Here is a 23,444-nt window from a genome sequence, read left to right on the forward strand (position 1 = left end):
ATGAGCCCAAACAATAATCCAGGTGGGAACACAGGTCCATCCCTTAGCAAACAGGCTGTCCAAAGATCTGCCCCCCATCCTCACCTGCAGGCCTCTAATCTCACCAGAGCCAAAGCCCCACCCACCAGAAACAGAAATCACCCCACCTACCAGGGGGCAGGCACCAGTCCCTCCCATCAGGGAGCCTACAGCAAGCCCCACCCTATACCAACTTCAGCCACAAGGGGAGCAGACATTAGAAGTAAGAGAGGCTACAACTCTATTGTCTGCAAAAAGGAGACCACACCAAAAATCTATACAAAACGAAAAGGCAGAGAATTATGACTCAGATAAAGGAGCAAGAAAAAACTCCAGAAAAACAGCTAAGTGATCTGGAGATAACCAGCCTCCCCAAAGACTTTAGACTGATGATATGAAAAGATGATTCAAGATCCTGGAAATAAACTGGAGGCAAAGATTGATAAATTATAAGAAACACTGAGCAAAGAAATAGACTTAAGGATTAAGCAAGCAAGAGTTTCCTGTTGGGGTGCAGCAGAGATGAATCTGACTAGTAACCATGAGGTTGCAGGTTCAATCCCTGGCCTCACTCAGTGGGTTAAGGATCCGACAATGCTGTGAGCGGTGGTATAGGTCACAGATGTGGCTTGGATCTGGCATGGCTGTGCTGTGGTGTAGGCCAGCAGCTGTAGCTCCAATTCGACCCCTAGCCTGGGAACCTCAATATGCCGTGGGTGCGGCCCTAAAAACCAAAAAAAAAAAAAAAAAAAAAAAAACCAAAAACAAAACAAAAACCCTAAAACAAAAACAAAAATTAAAAAAAAAAGGATTACACAAGCAGAGATGCAAAATATAATAACTGAAATAATCAGGCTCTTTTGAACTCTTTTCTAACATGGACTTGCATGCCCATCTCTGCTCTGTCCAAGCTTAGCAAGAATCCTGCTAAGTCAGTTTAGCCACAATCACTCACTCTCTATTATCTGATCACATTCGATTCCAGTCAGGTTCTTCATCATCTACCATGCCCCAGGTAATGTCTAGGCACCCAGTCCTGTCTTCAGCAAGAAGCCTGTTAGGTCAGTTTGGCCAAAATTGCCCCTTAATCCCTGATGTTTTCCTCTTAGTAATTTTCTACCCACTGACCCTGACCCTGCTCCTTGATCATAAATTCTTGCTTGCCCATGTTTGCAGAGTTGACCTCAATCTTTCTCTCCCACTGCAAAATTCCATCCCAGTGGCCCCTATACCTATCATGACATTTTCCCCTTTGAATAAATTTGTCTTGACCGTGCTTTAACAAGAGTCATTAATTAATTTTCTTTAACACCTCGTCCTCAGCTTAAAAACAGATTGAAAAAATCAAACCAGGAGTTCCCATCGTGGCTTAGTGGTAACGAATCCGACTAGTATCCATGAGGGCGTGGATTCGATCCCTGGCCTTGCTCAGTAGGTTAAAGGATCCAGCATTGCCTCAAGCTGCAGCTATAGATCACATATGTGGCTCGCATCCTGCATTCCTGTGGCTGGGGTATAGGCCAGCAGCTGCAGCTCCAATTTGACCCCTAGCCTGGGAACTACCATATGCCCTGGGTGCAGCCTTAAAAAGCCAAAACAAACAAACAAACAAACAAAAAACCAAAAACTTGGTGCAAGAACAAGGCTTGCCTTCTCCAGGTGCAACAAGATTGCTTAGTTGGAGAGGAGCAGCAGGTCAGAATGAAATGGGCATTGAGGAAAAACAAGGAATATCTACAAGATGGTATATTCCTGAGAAGGGGTCCTGACACTTGTGCCCCCAGCCTCCTCCAGCTCAGGGGCAGGATGGACTTGAAGTTTCAGGCTCCTCCTTGGTACTAGTCATCAAGAGCCTGGAATCACCTCTCCTGTGTCCCAAATGCAACACATCCAGCTCACTCCTCACTTTGTGAAAACTGCTTGCAGCTATGGAAATCGTAACCAGGGCCACGCAGGAAGGGATACTGATCAGTACAACCCCAATCTACCTTCCTAGGCCACTCTTTTCCCATACCTTGGTGTTACCTGACCTAACCCATAACTAGATTTTTTCAGTTTTTTTTTTCATCCTTTAATAAGTGTTATCCCTCGTAAACCACTTATTTCATTTTATTTTTTTGTGCTTTCTAGGGCCACACCAAGGGCATATGGAGGTTTCCCAGGCTAGGGGTCCAATCAGAGCTATAGCTGCTGGACTACGCCATAGCAACATCAGATCTGAGCTGCGTCTGTGACCTACACTACAGCTCGTGGCAAAGCCAGATTCTTAACCCACTGAACGAGGCCAGGGATCAAACCTGAAACCTCATGGTAACTAGTCAGGTTCGTTTCTGATGCGCCACGATGGGACCTCCTGCTTTGGATTTTAAATCCCTTGTTTCTAGCCCATTGTTGTAATCCTCCCCACGTTACCTAGAAAAATGCCCCACCTATGGTAGGCACACGATAAAGTATTGAACTGAATTTTTGCCCATTTTCCAGATATTCACCCTTGGTCCTAGATTTGTATCATTTGCACACTTGGTAACATTCTTGAATTTTACTTGAAGTTTTTGATAAATATTGGTTATTAACTCATGGACTGAAGTGTATAAAAACCGTATTAATTTCTATCGAGGTAGAAAAAAGGAATAATACTCCAAATTCTCACCTATTGGATTTTTTCAGAGCTATAGAGAGAGAGATTTTCTAACACAGACCTATAGGAGAGAAAAAAGGGAGATCTTTTGGGAGGTTATTATAGCCTATTCCATCCCTGTATGAAAACATTCTGGGAAGCTGTCATAGGAAACATCACACAGATAATTCATACATTTCAGTTTTCCCACCGCCCTCTCTCCAAATCTCCCATGGTGGGTATTCTTCCCATTAGAGTTTCAGATTTTGTGAGACAGACGATTAGCTCTGTATTTCTGCTCACACATGTGGTTTGTGCAGGCACAATGTCCACTTCTATTTATTTTATTATTTTTATTTTTATTTATTTTTGGTTTTTAGGGGCATACTCATGGCATAAGGAAATTCCCATGCTAGGGGACTAATCGGAGCTGTCGTTACTGGCCTACGCCACAGCCTCAGCCACTCAGGATCTGAACCACACCTGTGATCTACACCACAGCTCATGGCAATGCCCGATCCTTAACCCACTGAGCAAGGCCAGGGATCGAACCCGAGTCCTCATGGATACTAGCCAGGTTTGTTATTACTGAGGCACAACAGGAACTCCCACGAGTATTCCTCTAATGTCATATTCTCTAATTGGTGTATGTTTTATCTTCTGAAGTGAGTTACAACACTTTTTGGGAAATGACACATGCCTACTTTTGAATATCTCCAACTTGCAGTATTTAATATCACTAGACACACAGTAGGCACTTAATAATATTTATTGGTAGATGCAGCACTTTGAGCCCTACTGAGCTTCAAGAGACAGATGGATAGAATGATAGAAGTGCAAGTAAGGAGCCATATAACTGACAGTGAGCCAGTGAAATAATTAAGCAGAGGTGTGACATAATCCTATTCATATACTAGACCCATCTATCAATCTATCTACCTACCTCCCTATCCTAAGTACTTTATGTCTATTCTTAGACACTTTCATATATGGAAATACACATAAAAAGTCATAGTTAGAAATATGCAGCTTGGAGTTTTCATCGTGGCTCAGTGGTAATGAACCCAACTAGTATCCACGAGCACGTGGGTTCAATTCCTGGCTCTGCTCAGTGGGTTAAGGATCCAGCTTTGCCACGAGCTGTGGTGTAGGCATAATCAGATTCATATCCTTGTGTCTCTATGCTTCTCTTTCTGCCTAAAGTGGCCTGCATCAGCTCTGCTTCTCTGCCTAACTAAACCATACTTAGCTTTACAGAGCTCATGCATACATTATCATTCAAATTTCCATGTCATTTCTAGACATATCACTGGCTTATTCTGGTAATCAGCATTAAATGTTGCACTGCAATGTGGAAAGCAGAAATATATTTTCCTACAAGTAGAAGCTTTTCTGTTTCTTAGTGGAAACCCACTTAGGTCCTCAAAGTCAAATTTAACTATTCCCTTTCTTGTGTTATCAGGAAAAATATTGCTTACCATTCTTGTTTACTCTTCATTGTCCTCTGATTGGTTATTAAAGAGTTTCTCTCCTCAATTTGATTTTTAAACCCTGGACAACAGAGACTCTATTCTCTTTATATTTGAAGCTTCTATAGCCTAGTAATTCATACATGGTAAGTTTTCACTAGAAGTGTTGTTGAACTGAACTAAAAATTCTCCAATATGAACTTTAAAAAAAATCCCAAACCAGGATTTCCCACTGTGGTCCAGCAGGTTAAGAAGCTGACTAGTATCCATGAGGATGTGGGCTCAATCCCTGGCCTTGCTCAGTGGGTTAAAGGATCCAGCATTGCCACAAGCTACAGCTATAGATGGTAGACACGGCTCAGATCTGGCTTGGCTGTGGCTGTGGCTGTGGCTGTGGTATAGACCAGCAGCTGCAGCTCTGATTCAACCCTTAGCCTGGGAACCTCCATGTGCCCGGGTGCGGCCTTAAAAAGATACACACACACACAAAGGAATCACAAACCATAAATTCAGAAATTTCACGTGTCTTAGATCAATCTAATAATCAACAACCAGCTGGATTTTTGTAAAGGAAGCAGATAAATCTCATTCTTTAAGCCAAGACTTTTAAATCCTAAACTGCTTTGGCCCAATACTCATTTAGCCAAACAGCAGTCCTTTTGGGGTTGCATGCACTATTACGAAGAGTAAATCAATGAAATCCACTCACAACAAATTACAGATTATCCTTTAGGAATGCGTTTTTAAAAAAGATAAGCTTACCAGTTTAGGTTCTGAGAAGGTGCCAAGTCCAATGATAGGAATGCTATTTCCATCATTAAGAGGGATGCGGTGATGTGCAGCACTGAGGTACATCTTGGAGAGTCTGAAGTTTCAAATTTCTAGAAATGATTCTGAACTCCACAGAAAAGCCTTTATTTAATCAAAGAAAAGAGGTCAGAGGGAGGAGCAGTGGGAGGGAAGAGATTTCTCAATTCCGCCCCCACCCCGTGTTGTTTCAGAAATCCTAACTGAGGTTGTCCTTTGAACTTATCTGAGGCATGTAAATAATAACCTACTGAGATCTTCTGCTTATTTCTCCGCAAAGAAATGATCTTCAAAGTAAAAGGAAACAAACCTACCTGGCCTCTGTCAGTTAGGATGCTTTTGTTGGCAAGTAACAGAACTTATGGTAAAATCTCTTAAATAATAAGGGAAATTTTGCTATTTTTTCTTTTTCATTCCTTTTTTTTTTTTTTTGGCTGTGTCTCTTTAGAAATACCCAGGCCGGGGTCTGAACCCATGCCACAACAGTGACCCAAGCTGCTGCAGTGACAATGTTGATTACTTAACCCACTGAGCCACATGGGGATTCCAGAGACTGGCTTCCTTCACTCAGCATAATGTCTTTGAGATTTATCCAGGTTGTTGCTTGTATCAACAGCTTATTTCTTTTTGTTGCTGAGTAGTAATGTATATATACATTATAATGTATATAATGTGTGTGTATATAATGTATATATACATTAACTATATAAGCACAGTTTGTTTCTCAATTTGAAGGACTCTGGTTTGTTCCCAGTTTTTGATGACTGCGAATACAGCTGCTATAAATATTTGTATACAGGTTTTTGCGTAAACATTACTTTTCATTTCTCTCAGCTAAATACCCAGGAGTGAGACTGCTGGGTCATGTGGTGTGTTTAACTTTGTAGGAAGCCGCCAAACTGCTTTTCTGAATGAAAAACCCCCACTTTGCACCCCCAGTAGCAATGCATTTTTCTGCACCTTTGACAGCACTTGGTACTGTTGGTATTTTAATTTTAATTTTTATTATTTTGTTGACTGCTTTATAATTTTATTTACTGCTTTTTAGGGCTGCACGTGCAGCATATGGGAGTTCCTAGGCTAAGGGTCAAATTGGAGCTACAGCTGCCAGCCTATACCACGCCACACCTGATCCACACCTGATCCGAGCCACATCTTCGACCTACACTGCAGCTCACGGCAATGCCAGATCCTTAACCTGCTTAGTGAGGCCAGGGATCGAACTCTTGTCCTCATGGATACCAGTCAGGTTTGTTACTGCTGAACCACAACAGGAACTCCTGTATTTTTAAATTTTAGTCACTCTGATAGGTTTGTCATGGTATCTCATTGTTATTTTAATTTGCATTGCTAATTTGCATTGTGGATAATGATGTTTAACTTATGCATGGACTTATTTGTCATCTATATCTCCTCTTGGTGAAGTGCCTGTTCAAGTCTTTTGCCAGTTTCTTTGTTTTTGCTTTTTAGAGCCACACCTGAGGCATGTGGAGGGTCCCAGGCTAGGGATCTAATCGGAGCTATAGCTGCTGGCCTACACCACAGCTCACAGCAACGCCGGATCCTTGACCCACTGAGCGAGGCCAGGGATTGAACCCACAATCTCATGGTTCCTAGTTGGATTTGTTTCCTCTGCGCCACGACGGGAACTCCGTTTGCCATTTTTTTTTTAATGGAGTTGTTTGTCTCAGTGTCGAGTTTTGAGATTTCTTAGTAAATCTAGATACATGTTCTTTACTGAATATATGGTTTGCAAGTATTTTTTTTCTCAGTATGTAGCTTGTCTTTTCATTCTCTTGACTGTCTTTCAGGCAGCAAAAGATCGTAACTTTGATAGTATTCAATTTTTTGTGAGTTTCAGCATAGGTCTTTTTGGTCTAAACATAGGTCACAGAAGTTTTATTCGATTTTTTCTCTAAAAGTTTTATATAGTTTAATGTTGTCCATTAGATCAATAATCCGCTTTGAGTAAATTTTTTTTTTTTGGTCTTTTTGTCTTTTTTGTTGTTGTAGTTGTTGTTGTTGTTGCTGTTGCTATTTCTTGGGCCGCTCCCGCAGCATATGGAGGTTCCCAAGCTAGGGGTCCAATCGGAGCTGTAGCCGCCGGCCTCCGCCAGAGCCACAGCAACGCGGGATCCGAGCTGTGTCTGCAACCTACACCACAGCTCACGGCAACGCCGGATCGTTAACCCACTGAGCAAGGGCAGGAACCACACCCGCAACCTCATGGTTCCTAGTCGGATTCGTTAACCACTGCGCCACGACGGGAACTCCACACTTTGAGTAAATTTTTGTATAACCTAGCATGTTTATGTAGAAGTGTTTTGTTTTCCTTTACATAAGCATATTTTATTCCAAATCCATTTAGTTGACAACATTATGCTTTCTTCACTAAATTTATTTTGCACCATTGTTAAAAATCAAAGGTCATATTTGGCTACATTTGATTCTACTTTGTTTCATTGATTTATGTGTCTCTTCCTTCACTGATACCACATTGTCTTAATTATTCTTACTTAGGCCTTAAAAATCATATAGTGCAATTTTTCCAACTTTATTCTTCTTTTCCAAAACTGTTTTAGCTATTTTTGTTTATATGCTTTGTATATAAGTGTTAGAAACAACTTGTCTGTGTCTTCAAAAGTCCTAATGGATTTTTTTTTTTTTTGTCTTTTTAGGGCCGCACCCACGGCATATGGAGGTTCCCAGGCTATGGGTCAAACCTGAGCTGTAGCCACCGGCCTACACCACAGCCACGCCAGATCCGAGCTATGTCTGCAACCTCCACCACAGCCACAGCAACGCAGGATCCAAGTCGTGTCTTCGACCTACTTCACAGCTCATGGCAATGCCAGATCCTTAACCCATTGAGCAAGGCCAGGGATTGAACCCGTAACCTGATGATTACTAGTTGGATTCATTTCCATTGCGCCATGCATGACGGGAACTCCTTCAATCTTCTTAATTGAAGAGTTCAATCCATTTATAGTTCAAGTAAATTACTGATAAAGATTTCCTCTGTAATTTTGCTATTTGTTTTTTATATGTCTGCTTCTCTTTTTATTCCTTAATCCCTCCATAACTTGTTCAGGGAGTGATTTTTTTTTTTTTTTTTTGTAGTTTACTCTTCTGATTCCCATCTTGTTTCTTTTTCTGTATACTTAAACCAGTTTCTTTTTTTTTCTTGGATGGCTTAGCTGGAGCTGCTATTAAAAAATACCATAGACTGTGTGGCTCAAACAATAGCCATTTATTTCTCACAGTTCTAAAGGCTGCAAAAGTCCAAGATCTAGCTATTGGCAATGAGTTCCTGATGAGAGAGAGCATGTGGGCTCTGGTCTCTCCGTATAAAGGTACAAACCCCATAATGAAGACCCCACCCTCATGACCTCATATAAGTCTCATTACCTCCCAAAGGCCCCATCTCCAAATACTATCCACACTGGAAGTTAGGGCTTCAATGCATGAATTTTGAGGAGACACAATTCAGTCCTTAATTAGCAACCCATTTTTCTTTGGAAACTGTATGCCAGAAAGCAGTGCATTGACATAGATAAAGCCCCCCAAAAAAGAACTGTCAGCCAATAATTCTGTATCTGGCAAAAGAATCCTTTAAAAAAATCTAAGGAAGGAATTAGCACATTCCCAGATAAGCAAAATCAGAGGGAGCTCTTTACTAGTGGACCTGCACTATAAGAAATGCTCAACGGGGTCCTCCAGGCTGAGATAAAAGGGTACTTGAAATGATATGAAGAAACAAAATACAATGGTAAATATAGCTATATAGATAAATATAAAAACTGGTAGTAGGGCTTACCGTGGGATTACAATTTGCATTTTAACTTTGTAAGAATAAAGTTTTAAATCATACCAAGCTAATTTCAATAGTGTATAAAAACTCTGACCCTTCAAAATGCTATCTTCCCTCTGCTTTATGCTGTTATTTTTGCAAACTATATCCTTGTACATTGTGGGTCAATTAAGATAAATTTATAATTGCTGTTTTATTTATTTGTCTTTTAATCATATAGGGAAAAAAAGAGAGGAGTTACAAAGCAAAAATGCCATACTACCAGTTTTTATATTTATCTATATAGCTATATTTACCATTGTATTTTGTTTCTTCATATCATTTCAAGTACCCTTTTATCTCAGCCTGAAGGACCCCGTTGAGCATTTCTTATAGTGCAGGTCCACTAGTAAAGAGCTCCCTCTGATTCTGCTTATCTGGGAATGTACTAATTTCTTCCTTAATTTTTTTTAAAGGATTCTTTTGCCAGATACAGAATTATTGGCTGACTTCTTTTTTGGGGGGCTTTATCTATGTCAATGCACTGCTTTCTGGCATACAGTTTCCAAAGAAAAATGGGTTACTAATTACCTAGAATATCTCTTGCTGTATTCTACATTCTCTCTTTGTCTTTGGGACTTGATAAGTTGATTATAATGTGTCTTCCTGCTGATCTCTCTGGGTTTATGCTTCTTGGAGTTCACTGAGTCTTGGATGTTTAGATTTGTGATCTGCATCTAATCTGGGATATTTTGGGCCATTCTTTCTTTCTTTTCTTTTCTTTCTTTCTTTCTTTCTTTCTTTTTATTTATTTATTTATTTATTTATTTATTTATTTATTTATTTATTTATTTATTTTGCTTTTTAGGGCCACACTTGTGGCATATGGAGGTTCCCAGGCTAGAGGTCAAATTGGAGCTACAGATGCTGGCTTACGCCACAGCCACAACAACGCATGATCCAAACCATGTTTGCAACCTTACCCACTGAGCAAGGCCAGGGATCAAACCTCCAACCTCATGGTTACTAGTTGGATTCATTTCCGGTTCACCACAGTGGGAACTCCTGGGCCATTATTTCTTCAAGCAGTCTTTTTTGTTTCTTTCTCTCTTCTCCTTCTGGGACTCCTGTTATATATATGCTAGTATACTTGATAGTGTCTCATGTATCTCTTAGGTTTGGTTTATTTCATCCCTTCTTTTCTCTTTTTACTTCCTAAATCAGATGTCAATTGATCATCAACTTCATGGACTCTTTCGTCTGCTTGCTCAAATCTCCAGTTGCAACTCTTTCAGTTATTTTTTTTCATTTCAATGATTGTACTTTACATCTCCAGAATTTCTGTTTGGTTCATTTCTATAATTTCTATCTTTTTATTAATATTTGGAATTTGGCGAGACATATTTTCCTGGTTCCTTTAGTTCTTTCTCCATGACTGCCTTTAGCTCTTTTAGCATATTTAAGAGAGTTGATTTAATGTCTCTGACAAGTTAAGTCTAAATTCCTGAGTGTCCTCATGGACAGTTTCTATTAATTTCTTTTTTTATTTTTTATTTTTTGTCTTTTTTAGGGCCGCACCCATGGCATATAGAGGTTCCCAGGCTAGGGTTCAAACTGGAGCTGTAGCTGCTGGCCTACACCATGGCTCAGAGCAATGCCAGATTCCTACCCATTAAGCCAGGCCAGGGATTGAACCCATGTCCTCATGGATACTAGTCAGGTTCATTAACCACTGAGCCATGATGGGTACTCCTCTATTAATTTCTTATTAATTCCCCGCTCCACCCAAGGAATGAGCCATACTTCCCTGTTTCTTTGTGTGCTTCCTAATTTTCATCTGTTTAAACCTGGAGATTTTGAATATTAAAAGGTGACAACTCCGGAAATCAGATTTTGCACCTCCCCAGGGTTTGTTTCTGGACTTGTTGTGGGTTGATGTTTTTTGTTTGTTTAGTGACTTCTCCAAATTATTTTCATTAACTTTGTACTGTTTATTATGTGAAGTCTGCGTTCCATTAACTTAGGGGACACCTAGTATTTTGACAGGGTGCTTTTTCAATGCTTGGAGGAAAAAGGAAAGAATACTTTGCGAGTCTTTGCAGATCGGTTCTATGGTACAGAACTCCTTCAGGGCTTAGCCAGGCTGGCTCTGCCTTTGCCTTCACTTCCAGCCTGCACAGAGCCTGAAGGCCAGTTAGAGGTGAAAGCCTGGCATTTCCTCAGGTCTTTTTTGGGGATATACCCAGCCCTGACAATCTGTGTGGGCTTCTTGATTCTCTTGTATACACAGGAGCCTTTAAAAGCCCTTACATCCCCACGTACCTCTTTTCCCAATCTATTGTTTCCTAGATGTTTCAGTCTGTTGTCTGTCCTATTATCCTTAGCCCCAGGCTGACAGAGCCAATGTTTCTGCCTTTAAATGAATACAGCAAAAGCCTCCCGGGCAGCCCCTCTACCTAGGAATGATGTGAGTCAAGCAAATAAAGACAAGTCCTTCAGAGAGCAACCAGCTGGGCTGGAACCCACAACCCCAGTCCTTGGAGAATTCTTTCAGAAATTCTGCATTGCTCCCTCTGGCACTAGCACCCTGCTGTGGGTGCAGTTCTTATGGCTGCCTCCACCTGGGGGTGGCGAGGATGGTAGGCAGGCAATTTAAACCACCACAGTCCTCTCCCTGCAAAGCAATAGCTTCTTTCTTCCTCAGGCTTTCCCCTGATTGTTCTAAGTTTTTATTCATTTTTTAAAAATCTTTTTTATTTCTGTTTTGAGATTGGATTATTTCTATCGATATCAAGTTCCCTTAATCTTAGCTCTGTCTTCTTTTTTCTTTACTCCATCTTGCTACTGAGCTCATATACTGAGTTCTTTTTCTTTCTTAGACAGACTTTCTTTTTTAGACGTTTTCATTCACAGCAATTTGAGCAAAGGTACAAGAGTTCCTACATACTTCCTGCCCCCAGACATGCTTCTCTATCAACATCCCCCACCAAAGCGGTGCATTTGTTACAACTGATGAACCTATACTGACACATCTCCATCCACCATGGTTTACATTAGGGTTAACTCTTGGTGTTGTACATTCAATGGGCTTTGAAAAATATATTGTATCCTGTGTCCGCCATTCCAGTTTCATATGGAATAGTTTCGCTGCCCTAAGAATCCACAGTGCTCTGGTTCCTCCTTCCTCCTTCCTTTCCTAATCCCTGTCTACCCCTGATCTTTCTAAAGTCTCTGAAGTTTTGTCTTTTCTAGAACGTCATGTAGTTGGAATCGTACAGGCTTTCAGATCGGCTTCTTTCACTTAGTAACGTGCATATAAGATCGCTCCAGGTCTCCCCCAAAGATGTCTTTTCATGGCTTGATAGCTCATTTCGTTTTCGTAGTGACTTATATTCCCTTGTCCAGATGTACCATAGGTTCTTTATCCATTCACCTACTGAGGAACATCTTGGTTGAACCCAAGTTTTGGCAGTTATGAATAATGCTACTATACACATTTGTGTGCAAATTATTGTGTGGACATAAATTTCCACCTCTTTTGGTTAAATTCAAAGAAGCATGACTGGTGGATCATGTTGTAAGAATGAGTTTAGTTTTGTAAAAAACCACCAAACTGTCTTCCAAAGTGGCTATACCATTTTGCATTCCCACCAACAAAGAATGAGAGTTGCTGTTGTTCCAGTCCAATGAGTTCTTTAGGTTAACGTTACTCAATGATAACGTTTGTTTCTTATTTTTTTAATGTCTTTGTTGAGACTTTCTATTTTTACAGTGGCTTCAAGAGTGTTATTATTTTTTTTTTTTTGGTCTTTTGTCATTTTAGGGCCGCACCCACTCCATGTGGAGGTTCCCAGGCTAGGGGTTGAATTGGAACTGTAGCTGCCAGCCTACACCACAGCTACAGCAATGCAGGATCCAAGCCACGTCTACGACCTTCACCACAGCTCACGGCAGCACTGGATCCTTAACCCACTGAGCAAGGCCAGGGGTCAAACCCACGTCCTCATGGATACTAATCAAGTTTGTTAACCCCTGAGCCACAACGGGAACTCCTCAAGAGCATTCTTGATTGTCAGGCACTTTTGTAATAGCTGCTTTAACACTGTTGTCAGTGATTACAATCTCTATAACATCTTGGCATTGATATCTTTTGGTTTTATCCTACATAAAAAGTAAAAAAATCTAAATTTTCCTCATTCTTCACATGAAATGTAAATTTAGATTAGATTGAAAGTTTTGAATATTAGGTTTTCAGACACTGAGTCCTATTTATATCCTATGGAACATTGATAGCTTTGCTGTAGAAGGCAGTCAGTGTGGTTAGGTTTAGGCCACAAGGTTCCCCTGTCTTCTGCGCACTGTGGTTCCTCTCTCTCTTTTAGTTCTCAGATTTTGCAGCGATTTTTGGATTTATCTTGCGTACACACTACCTGGTAGCATATCTGACACATAGGCAGTGGTCTATCATTTCTCCAAGTTTTTGATATACTGAATAATATTAGATCCAAGCATACACAGTTCAGGGATGAGCCAAGAGTAGTTCAAAAACAACATTGTGGGGGTCATTTTCCCAAATTCTTCCCTTTCTGCAATCTCCTTGTTACTTGGTCAAAAGAAAAAAAGTCATAATAGATAAGGCTGAACTCTACTCCAAAGACTGGTATTATAAGAAAACAGAGATATGGACACTAGAAGAATGACATGTGATGATAAAGGCAGATATTGGAGTATGTATCTACAAGTCAAAGAATACTAAAGATGTCTGGCAAAAACCAGAAGCTAGGAAGAAGAAAAGGCTTTTTATGAATTCCCATAGTGGCTCAGCAGGTTAAGAACCCATCACTGTCTCCATAAGGATACAGATTTGATCCTTGGCCTCTCTTAATACGTTAAGGATCTGGCATTGCCTGAGCTGCAGCATAGGTTGCAGATGTAGCTCAGATGTGGCTCAAATCCAATCCTCAAGGAAACAGTGATGGGTTCTTAGCTGAAAATAAACTGAGACCTCCATATATATAATGTGCTTATAATGCTAATTAGATCTGTTTACTGGATAGCTATTATCAATAATAATTGTAACAACAAAAATGGTAATTTTTTTTCTTTTTAGGGCCACACCTACAGTTCCCAGGCTAGGGGTTGAATTGGAGCTGCAGCTGCCAGCCTATGACACAGCCACAGCAACATGGGATCCGAGCCAGGTCTGCGATCTACACCACAGCTCATGGCAACCCCAGATCTCCAACCCACCAAATGAGGCCTGGGATCAAACCCACATTCTCATGGATCCTTAGCTGGTTTTGTTAACTCCTGAGCCACGAAGGGAACTCCCAGTAATAAAAATTTCTTCAAAAGTCCAGGACCAGAAGGCTTCACAGGCAAATTCTAGCAAACATTTAGAGAAGAGCTAATACCTATCCTTCTGAAACTATTTCAAAAAATTGCACAGGAAGGTATACTCCCAAACTCATTCTATGAGGCCACCATCACCCTGACACCAAAACCAAAGATATCACAACAAAAGAAAACTACAGGCCAATTTCACTGATGAATGTAGATACAAAAGTCCTCAACAAAATACTAGCAAGCTGAATCCAACAATATATTAAAAGGATTGTACATCATGATCAAGTGGGATTTATCCCAGGGATGCAAGAGTTCTTCAATACCTGCAAATCAATCAGCATGAAACTGAAGAATGAAAACCACATGATCCTCTCAATAGACACGGAAAAAGCCTTTGACAAAATCCAATACCCATTTCTGATAAAAAAAACCCTTTAGAAAGTGGGCATAGCAGGAACCTAGCTCAACATAATAAAGGCCATATATGACAAACCCACAATGAACATCCTTCTCAATGGTGAAAAGCTGAAAGAATTCCCGCTGAGATCAGGAACAGGACAAGGATGTCCGCTCTTGCCACTACTCTTCAACAGAGTTTTGGAAGTCCTGGCCACAGCAATCAGAGAAGTAAAAGAGATAAAAGGAATCCAAATTGGAAAGGAAGAAATAAAACTATCCCTGTTTGCAGATGACATGATACCATACCTAGAACACCCTAAAGATGCTCCCAGAAAACTGTTAGAGCTCATCCACGAATTTGGCAAAGTCGCAGGATACAAAATTAATACACAGAAATGGACGGCATTTCTATATACTAACAATGAAAGAGCAGAAAGAGAAATTAGGGATGCAATCCCGTCTACCATCACATCCAAAAGAATAAAATACCTAGGAGTAAGCCTACCTAAAGAGACAAAAGACCTGTACTCTGAAAACTATAAGACACCGATGAAAGAAATCAAAGATGACACAAACAGATGGAAAGACGTACCTACCATGCTCTTGGATTGGAAGAGTTAATATTATCAAGATGACTATGCTACCCAAGGCAATCTACAGAGTCAATGCAATCCCTATCAAATTACCAAGGACATTTTTCACAGAACTCGAACAAAATATTTTAAGGTTTGTTTGGAAGCACAAAAGACCCAGAATAGCCAAAGCCATCCTGAGAAAGAAAAATGGAGCTGGAGGAATCAGGCTTCCTGACCTCAGACTATACGGCAAAGCAACCGTCATCAAAACCATATGATACTGACACAAAGACAGAAATATAGATCAGTGAACAGGATAGAAAGCCCAGAATTCAACCCACGCACCTACAGCCAACTCATCTATGACAAAGGAGGCAAGAATATACAACGGAGAAAGGACGGCTTGTTCAATAAGTGGTGCTGGGAAAACTGGTCAGCCACATGGGAAAGAATGAAATTAGAACACTCCCTAACACCATACACAAAAATAAACTCCAAATGGATTGAAGACCTAGATATAAGACCAGGCACTATAAAACTCTTAGAGGAAAACATAGGCCAAGCACTCTCCAACATAAATGACAGCAACATCTTCTCAGATCCACCTCTTAGAGTAATGACAGTAAAAACAAAAATAGACAAATGGGACCTAACTAAACTTCAAAGTTTCTGCACAGCAAAGGAAACCCTAAACAAAACGAAGAGACAACCCACAGAATGGGAGAAAATCTTTGCAAATGAAGCGGCTGACAAGGGATTCATCTCCAAAATTTATAAACACCTTCTGCAGCCCCATACCAAAAAAACAAACAACCCCATCCAAAAATGGGCAGACGATCTAAACAGACAGTTCTCCAAAGAAGACATACAGATGGCCAAAAAACACATGAAAAGATCTTCAGCATCACTCATTATTAGAGAAATGCAAGTCAAAACCACTATGAGGTAGCACCTTACCCCAGCCAGAAAGGCCATCATCCAAAAGTCTACAAACAATAAGTGCTGGAGAGGGTGTGGAGAAAAGGGAACCATCTTGTACTGTTGGCAGGAATGTAAATTGGTGAAACCACTGTGGAAGACAGTACGGAGAGGCCTCAGAAAACTAAACATAGAACTACCATTTGATCCAGCAATCCCACTCCTAGGCATCTACCCAGAGAAAACCACGACTCAAAAAGGCACATGTACTCCAGTGTTCATTGCAGCACTATTTGCAATAGCCAAGACATGGAAACAACCTAAATGTCCGTCGACAGAGGAGTGGATCAAGAAGATATGGGACATATACACAAAGAAATATTACTCAGCCATTAAAAGGAAAGAAATAATGGCTTTTTAGCAACAGGGATGGACCTAGAAATGATCATGCTAAGTGAAGTCAGTCAGACAAAGAGATCAACATCAAATGCTTTCACTGACATGTGGAATCTCAAAAAAGGACAGAATGAACTTCTTTGCAGAACAGATACAGACTGACAGACTTTGAAAAACTTATGGTTTCCAAAGGAGACAGTTTGGTTGGGGGGGGGGGAATGCATAGGGGTTGTGAGATGGAATCTTATAAAATTCGGTTGTGATGATCACTGTACAACTATAAATGTAATAAATTCATTGAGTAATAAAAAAAAGATAAAAAAATTTTCTTGAGTGTCTCCTATGTCAGGTGCTTTACCTGGTCCTATTTAAGCAATCATTTGGTAATGCTGTTAGTCAAAGATCACTGGGAACATACCTGTATACAAATGAAGTTAGTTTTATAAGCTTCCTGTAGCAAGATTTGTAGTTTGTTGAGAAGGATGGGATGCCTTAGTAAGAATGGGCTTTTTGTAGAAACTGGGCATACGTTAGGTAACTTGGGGTGGAAAGCTTGAGGATGCAGATATTTCTGTGTGTGTGTATGTGCATTTTCATAGAGCTGGGGCAATAGAGTGATTGGGTACTTTAACAATTTGTATCTAGGAGGCAGAAGGAACAGAGCATGCTAAGAGTTACCACTGGAGAAGATGTAGCAGTTACTCATTAATGAAGATGAGATATTTGGTACCTTTTGTGGTTGCCTGTGTCACTACTCAGACATGATTATGGAATGGACTTCATTTTTTTCTTATTCTATCCTGGCATGAAGAGTCCTCATTTGATGTTGACAGCCTGCAAAATTGTTTGTTTAGTAAGAAACAATTACCAAGAGATTAAAACTAGGCCAGCTGCCAGCTGAGAGGAATAGATCTTCTTGTTTTTCTTTGTTAGTCTGCCTTTTGGATAAGGACAAAGTCAGGTTACAGGATATTAATCTTTGATGTTCAGTTCTTTCTTGTTGTCAGGATATCATGGTTAGATTATCTGGGAAATATTACCTCTAAGTCAAATAAGAGTTGATACCTTCTGGTCCTTCTATTGTGGAATGAGTTGTTGAATAATCTGATATGAAAGTGATTATATAATTGCATTTAAGAATCTAGAAAAGGGAGTTCCTGTCGTGGCTCAGCAGAAATGAATCTGACTAGTATCCATGAAAATGCAGGTTTGATCCCTGGCCTTGCTCAGTGGGTTAAGGATCCAGTGTTGCCATGAGCTGTGGTGTAGGTCGCAGACTTGGCTCGGATTCTGCATTGCTGGGCTGTGGTGTAGGCCAGTGGCTACAGTTCTGACTCAACCCATAGCCTGGGAACCTACATGTGCCAAGGGTGTGACCCTAAATAGACCAAAAAAAAAAAAGAAAGAAAGAAAGAGTCTAGAACAGGATACATTGACCAACTGAAGTTCAGACAATTACCAGAAAAAATTATTATTAGTTTTGTAACACTGTTAATCAAAGGGCCTAGACGACTAAACCTAGTTCTCAAAAATGCACTAAAAAATCCAGCTGGGTCTATTCTAGCATTTATGTATGTGTATCATGGTTTGTTTGTTCTGACATAAATGCCCTCCTAGTTAGCCAAGAAGAAATCAAGGGCTGTGTGACTGTCTATGAATACCTTGGCTGATGAATTTAAAACAGTGCAATGGGCCTCTAGTGGCAATCTCCACATAAGAAATTATTATTTTGAGAGGTACAGATTCTATAGAAACTACAAATATTGCTTATCCTAACAGAAGTGAACCAATCACTGGACCTCATATACACATCTTGTCATTTATTTATTTATTTATTTATTTGCTTTTTGGGGCCACACCTGCCCCATATGGAAGTTTCCAGGCTAGGGGTCCAATTGGAACTACAGATGCCAGCCTACACCACAGCCACAGCAATGCTGGATCTTTAACCCACTGAGTAAGGCCAGGGATTGAACCTACTTCCTCATAGATCCTTGTCAGTTTCATTAACCGCTGAGCCATGAAAGGAACTCACTTTTTTTTAAGGGCCACACCCATGGTATTTGGAAGTTCTTATGCTAGGGGTCAAATAGGTGCAGCAGCTGCTGATGGCGGCCTACATCACAGCCCCAGCCACAGCAATGCCAGGTCCAAGCCGCATCTGCCACCTACACCACAGCTCACAGCAACGCCAGACCCTTAACCCACTGAGGGAGGCCAGGGATTGAACCTGTGTCCTCATGGATACTAGTCAGGTTCACTACCAAGCCATGAAGGGAACTCTGACAGACATATTTTGAATGAAGTTAATTCCTGCGAAACAGGTTATAGGGACCCTGAAGAGCGCAAACTGACTGTTGCAGTGAGGGTGGTTCCTGTTTCCCAGTAAACTAGGTGTGTTGATGTAGACACAAAGTACAACTTTTACAAAGTTGAATGTTGGGATTCATAACATGAGAGAAGTTTTCAGAAGAAATCTGCATAAGGAAATCCACCTTGAAAATGTTTTTTTAAAAATCTATTAATTTTTTTAAATAGGATCAAATGGGTATTGATCCACTAATTAGATTTACAGTAATGACTACGGTCTGAGAAAAATTTGGGAGAATGTTTGCCTCTCCTCAAGTGGCCCAAAAGACCATGTGGGTTTAGAAGGAAGAAAATGAAATTACGGAAGAGCATACTAAGAAGCCTTTAGTCAGTTGTCAGAGAGCTTCGGTGTATGCTATTAGGCATGATTAGAAGAAAAACAGACTCAAAGAAAAAGGGTGTCAAGGTCCCTGAAAATGAATCCTGTTCCAGAGATTTGAGCAGAAACTCTCTATGTAATCAGTAGTTTCAACTGGGAGTTTTGAGTCAACTTATAATTTGAGGGACTGTCTACTTTCAGGAGATTTCAAAGAACTCTCAGTTTGAGGTGTACCAATGAAATAGAAGTCCCATGATCTTGAGAAAATGATGTATTTTTTTTAATTGAAAATACTAATCCATGGATCACTACCTTAGAGTTCTACTACTGTGTTAATTATTAACAGTACCTGATAAGGTCCTATTTGTTGGAGCTCAAAGCAAATTCCCCTTTGTTTTCTTTTTCAGAGACTCAGTCTTCAGATTTCAGCTCATTCAGGGACTGCTTTTCTGGTTAATGTGGGAAAGCCACTCATACCTGTTTAATGATAAAATTAATAATATTTTGTCATATCTGCTTGCGCTAAGGCAGAGTCAGGCAAAGTCTTAGAGTAAAACTTCTAAATGTACAAAGTGGGCTGTTATTAACTCATAAAGGGAGAACCTATGTCATTAGACTAATGGGAATTGAGAAATGGAAATTCCAGTCTCTGAGAACTTTGGCAATTTTCAGTTTTGGAATTCCTTGGCTTTCTCTACATTTTTGTAAAGATTAAGGATAAGGTCAATGAAGCTTTTGAGTAAAAGGTAAAACTCTTCAAAGTTTTTTAATAATAAGGTGGCAAGAAAAAACATCTTTATCTTAAAAATAAGCAAAGAATGATCAAAGCATACTAGAAAATAGTGATTGAATCAATATTGTCTCTTTTTCTTCATGCCAACTGGGAGGATGGCCCAGATAATTCTTATCTGAAGTGAGTTTTCTTTTGGGAAAGGCTCATATGCCAACAGTGAATTTGAATCTGGGTGTTTAACTTGCTTAACAACATCCAGTTTCTGTGTTTAAGTATGAACTATTAATGAACAAAATTAAACTAGGGTTACCAAAAGGTGCATTATTATGTTTGATTGTTTAATTATTGAAAGGATTCATAGGACTCAATTTATCTTTTTTTTTTTTTGGTCTTTTTCCAGGGCTGCACCTGCGGCATGTGGAGGTTCCCAGGCTAGGGGTCTAATCGGAGCTGTAGCCACTGGCCTACACCAGAGCCACAGCAACGTGGGATTTGAGCCGCGTCTGCGACCTACACCACAGCTCACAGAAACACCAGATCCTTAACCCATTGAGCAAGGCCAGGGATCGAACCCGCAATCTCATGGTTTCTAGTCGGATCCGTTAACCACTGAGCCACAACGGGAACTCCAGGACTCAATTTATATTCATGCTACAGACAGCAGATATAGTATAACAATATTATAGCTATATCTATATTATATATTATAGCAATAATAGCAGAAGAACAATACGCATTGGGAGGGGCTTGGAGATCTCAGGTGCAGTCTTCTTTACCCTTCCACCTCCGGGTTGCTCAGCATAAACTTTGTCTTCAGGTTTTGCACCTCCACTGCTACATGTATGAAACACCTTGGTGCCAAGAGGCCCAAAGCTTCTTCCAGGTGAGCTGGTGGCCCAGACATATTCCTGCCATGTGACTAGTCTGAACTGGCAACCCTCCCCAAATCAGATGGAAGTTATAAATCCAATTTTTAAAAAAAGTTTATTAAAGTATAGTTGATTTACAGTGTTCCTTCAATTTCCACTATACAGCAAAGTGACCCAGCCACCTATACACACCCATTTTTTATTTCTTCATTTTCCATCAGGTTCTTACTGAAGAGACTAGATATAGTTGTACAGCAGGACCCTATCAACAACCACCATGGAAAACAGTATGGCGGTACTTCAGAAAACTAAATATAGAACTACCATAGGTTCCAGCAATCCCACTCGTGGGTGTATATCCAGAGAAAATCATAATTAAAAAAGATACATGCACCCTCACAGCACTAGTCACAACAGCTAAGACATGGAAACAACATAAATGTCCATCAACAGATGAATGGATTAAGAAAGTATGGTACATATAAACCCAATTATTAGTGCTGAACGTTGTTGACAGGCTGGTACGTCTGTCCTGAAATAATTCACAGATCCATATTTACAGAACCTTTACTTCACACCTTGTGTAGTGTTGCCAAGGGTTGCTATCATGCTCCAGGTAGTTCTGGAGATACGCATTTGGCCAATTTGGATCAGCTAAGATTAGCCCAAAGGGAACATTCAAAGATCTGGATAAGGCATAGGTAATTTCCTAACATAGGTTAAACAATCATTTCTTGCTCAGGTGTGGAAGGAGAATTGTTGAGTTCAAGATGCTTCAGCCATGGGTAGTGTGGTATGTGAAGGAAATGTGATGACAATAACCTGGGCCTTTAATTTATCCCATAAAATGCAACTGTTTCCAACTGATAAGAATATTTAAAGCCCAGAGGAAAAAAAAATCTTTTAACAGTTATTTTACCAGACGTTTAAACATAGGTATGTTTCTGTTAACCTGAAAAGCATACAATTATTGATATATACTTGTATTAATATATTTATTTATATATAATCAACCTGGGGAGATAAATTTTCCTTTTGATTCATCGGGCTGCCCCCTCTCCCCTGCCCTTTTCATTTTAAGTTTCATAAACAAAAGAGTTTGTGCGATTGTTCCAAAGTAATGAAAATTTGGAAAATGCCATGGAAACCTCATTATTTTTACCTACTTTTTTTTGTTTGTTTGTTTTTTTGCTATTTCTCGGGCCGCCCCTGCGGCATATGGAGGTTCCCAGGCTAGGGGTTGAATCGGAGCTGTAGCCACCAGCCTACGCCAGAGCCACAGCAACGCGGGATCCGAGCCGCGTCTGCAACCTACACCACAGCTCACGGCAACGCCGGATCATTAACCCACTGAGCAAGGGCAGGGACCGAACCCACAACCTCATGGTTCCTAGTCGGATTTGTTAACCACTGCACCGTGGTTGCAGACGCGGCTCGGATCCCGCGTTGCTGTGGCTCTGGCGTAGGCCGGTGGCTACAGCTCCGATTCAACCCCTAGCCTGGGAACCTCCATATGCCGCGGGAGCAGCCCAAGAAATAGCAAAAAGACAAAAAAATAAAGTAAATAAAATAAATGTTTGTAGCACCTAGTGGTCTTTCCAGGAAATTCAATGATAGTTTAGTCATCAAATCTTAATTGAAAAGATTTCCCAGAACTTAAGGAAAAAGAAGCTGAGGAGAAAAAACTATCAGCTTTTCCTAATTCTAAACGGCCCATCATTAGTACCATGTGTCTTCAATGACACAATGTGAAAATGGTCTGAGATTTCTATGACCTGAGATTTTTTGAACATTTATTAATGTTAATATCTCACATCCACATGGTTTGGAGGGTTTGAATACCTTTGTTTGCTTTCATTATAGTAGTTTATTCATACTGATATTCAACCTTTGGTGAAAATAAACAAAAAGTATTAGCCCAGGGCCATAGAAAGAAAGAGAGAGAGAGGAAAAGAGAGAAAGGAAAGATTTCCCAAGTTGGGACATTTGAAAGACCCCACAGAGTCAGGTAACTCTTTGATTTAGGGGTAAAAGAGCACAGCAAGAAGTTCAGGCAAGGAGTTCCCGTCATGACTCAGCGGTTAACAAACCCTACTAGGATCCATGAGGATGCAGGTTTGATCCCTGGTCTTGCTTAGTGGGTCCAGGATCTGCCATTGCGGTGAGCTATGGTGTGGGTGGAGGACAAGGTTCAGATCTGGCATTGCTGTAGCTGCGGCTGTGGTCCGCAGCTGTAGCTCTGATTCAACCCCTAGCCTGGGAACACATGCCACGGGCTTGGCCCTAAAAAGCCAAAAAAAAAAAAAAAAGTGCAGGGAGTTCCCGTTGTGGCACAGTGGTTAACGAATCCGACTAGGAACCATGAGGTTGCGGGTTCGGTCCCTGCCCTTGCTCAGTGGGTTAATGATCCGGCGTTGCCGTGAGCGGTGGTGTAGGTTGCAGACGCGGCTCGGATCCCGCGTTGCTGTGGCTCTGGTGTAGGCCAGTGGCTACGGCTCCGATTGGACCCCTAGCCTGGGAACCTCCACACGCCGCGGGAGCGGCCCAAGAAACAGCAAAAAAAAAGACAAAAAGACAAAAAAAAATAGTGCAGGCAAGAACGACAGATCAGAGAGCTGGCTTCCCAGGCTTCAGCTCCCCAGGTTATACAGTTTGGCACAGGGCATGTTGTGTATCCTGAACCAAGCTCTAGGAGCTAGTCTACCAAGCCTCAACTCAAAATCAAAATTCCCAGCATGGATGCTTGACTCTGGCCAGCTAACCTAACTGGTTACCCTAACTGGCTAACCTAACTGGTTGGGCCAGTTGCACACCAACA

General features: G+C 40.7%; 1 protein-coding gene across 1 annotated transcript in view; it reads right to left on the reverse strand.

The window, feature by feature from the left end:
- The window catches only part of AKR1D1 (aldo-keto reductase family 1 member D1), a 46,025-nt gene extending 41,007 nt beyond the window's left edge, over window positions 1–5,018 (reverse strand). The window contains exon 1 of the mRNA XM_047763211.1: window positions 4,867–5,018. Coding sequence (XP_047619167.1) covers window positions 4,867–4,959 — 93 coding nt within the window. The 5' untranslated portion in view covers window positions 4,960–5,018. The remainder of the gene's footprint in view (window positions 1–4,866) is intronic.
- Between the last annotated feature and the right edge of the window lie 18,426 nt (window positions 5,019–23,444).

This window comes from Phacochoerus africanus, chromosome 16, assembly GCF_016906955.1.
Source record: "Phacochoerus africanus isolate WHEZ1 chromosome 16, ROS_Pafr_v1, whole genome shotgun sequence".
Lineage (NCBI taxonomy): Eukaryota > Metazoa > Chordata > Mammalia > Artiodactyla > Suidae > Phacochoerus > Phacochoerus africanus.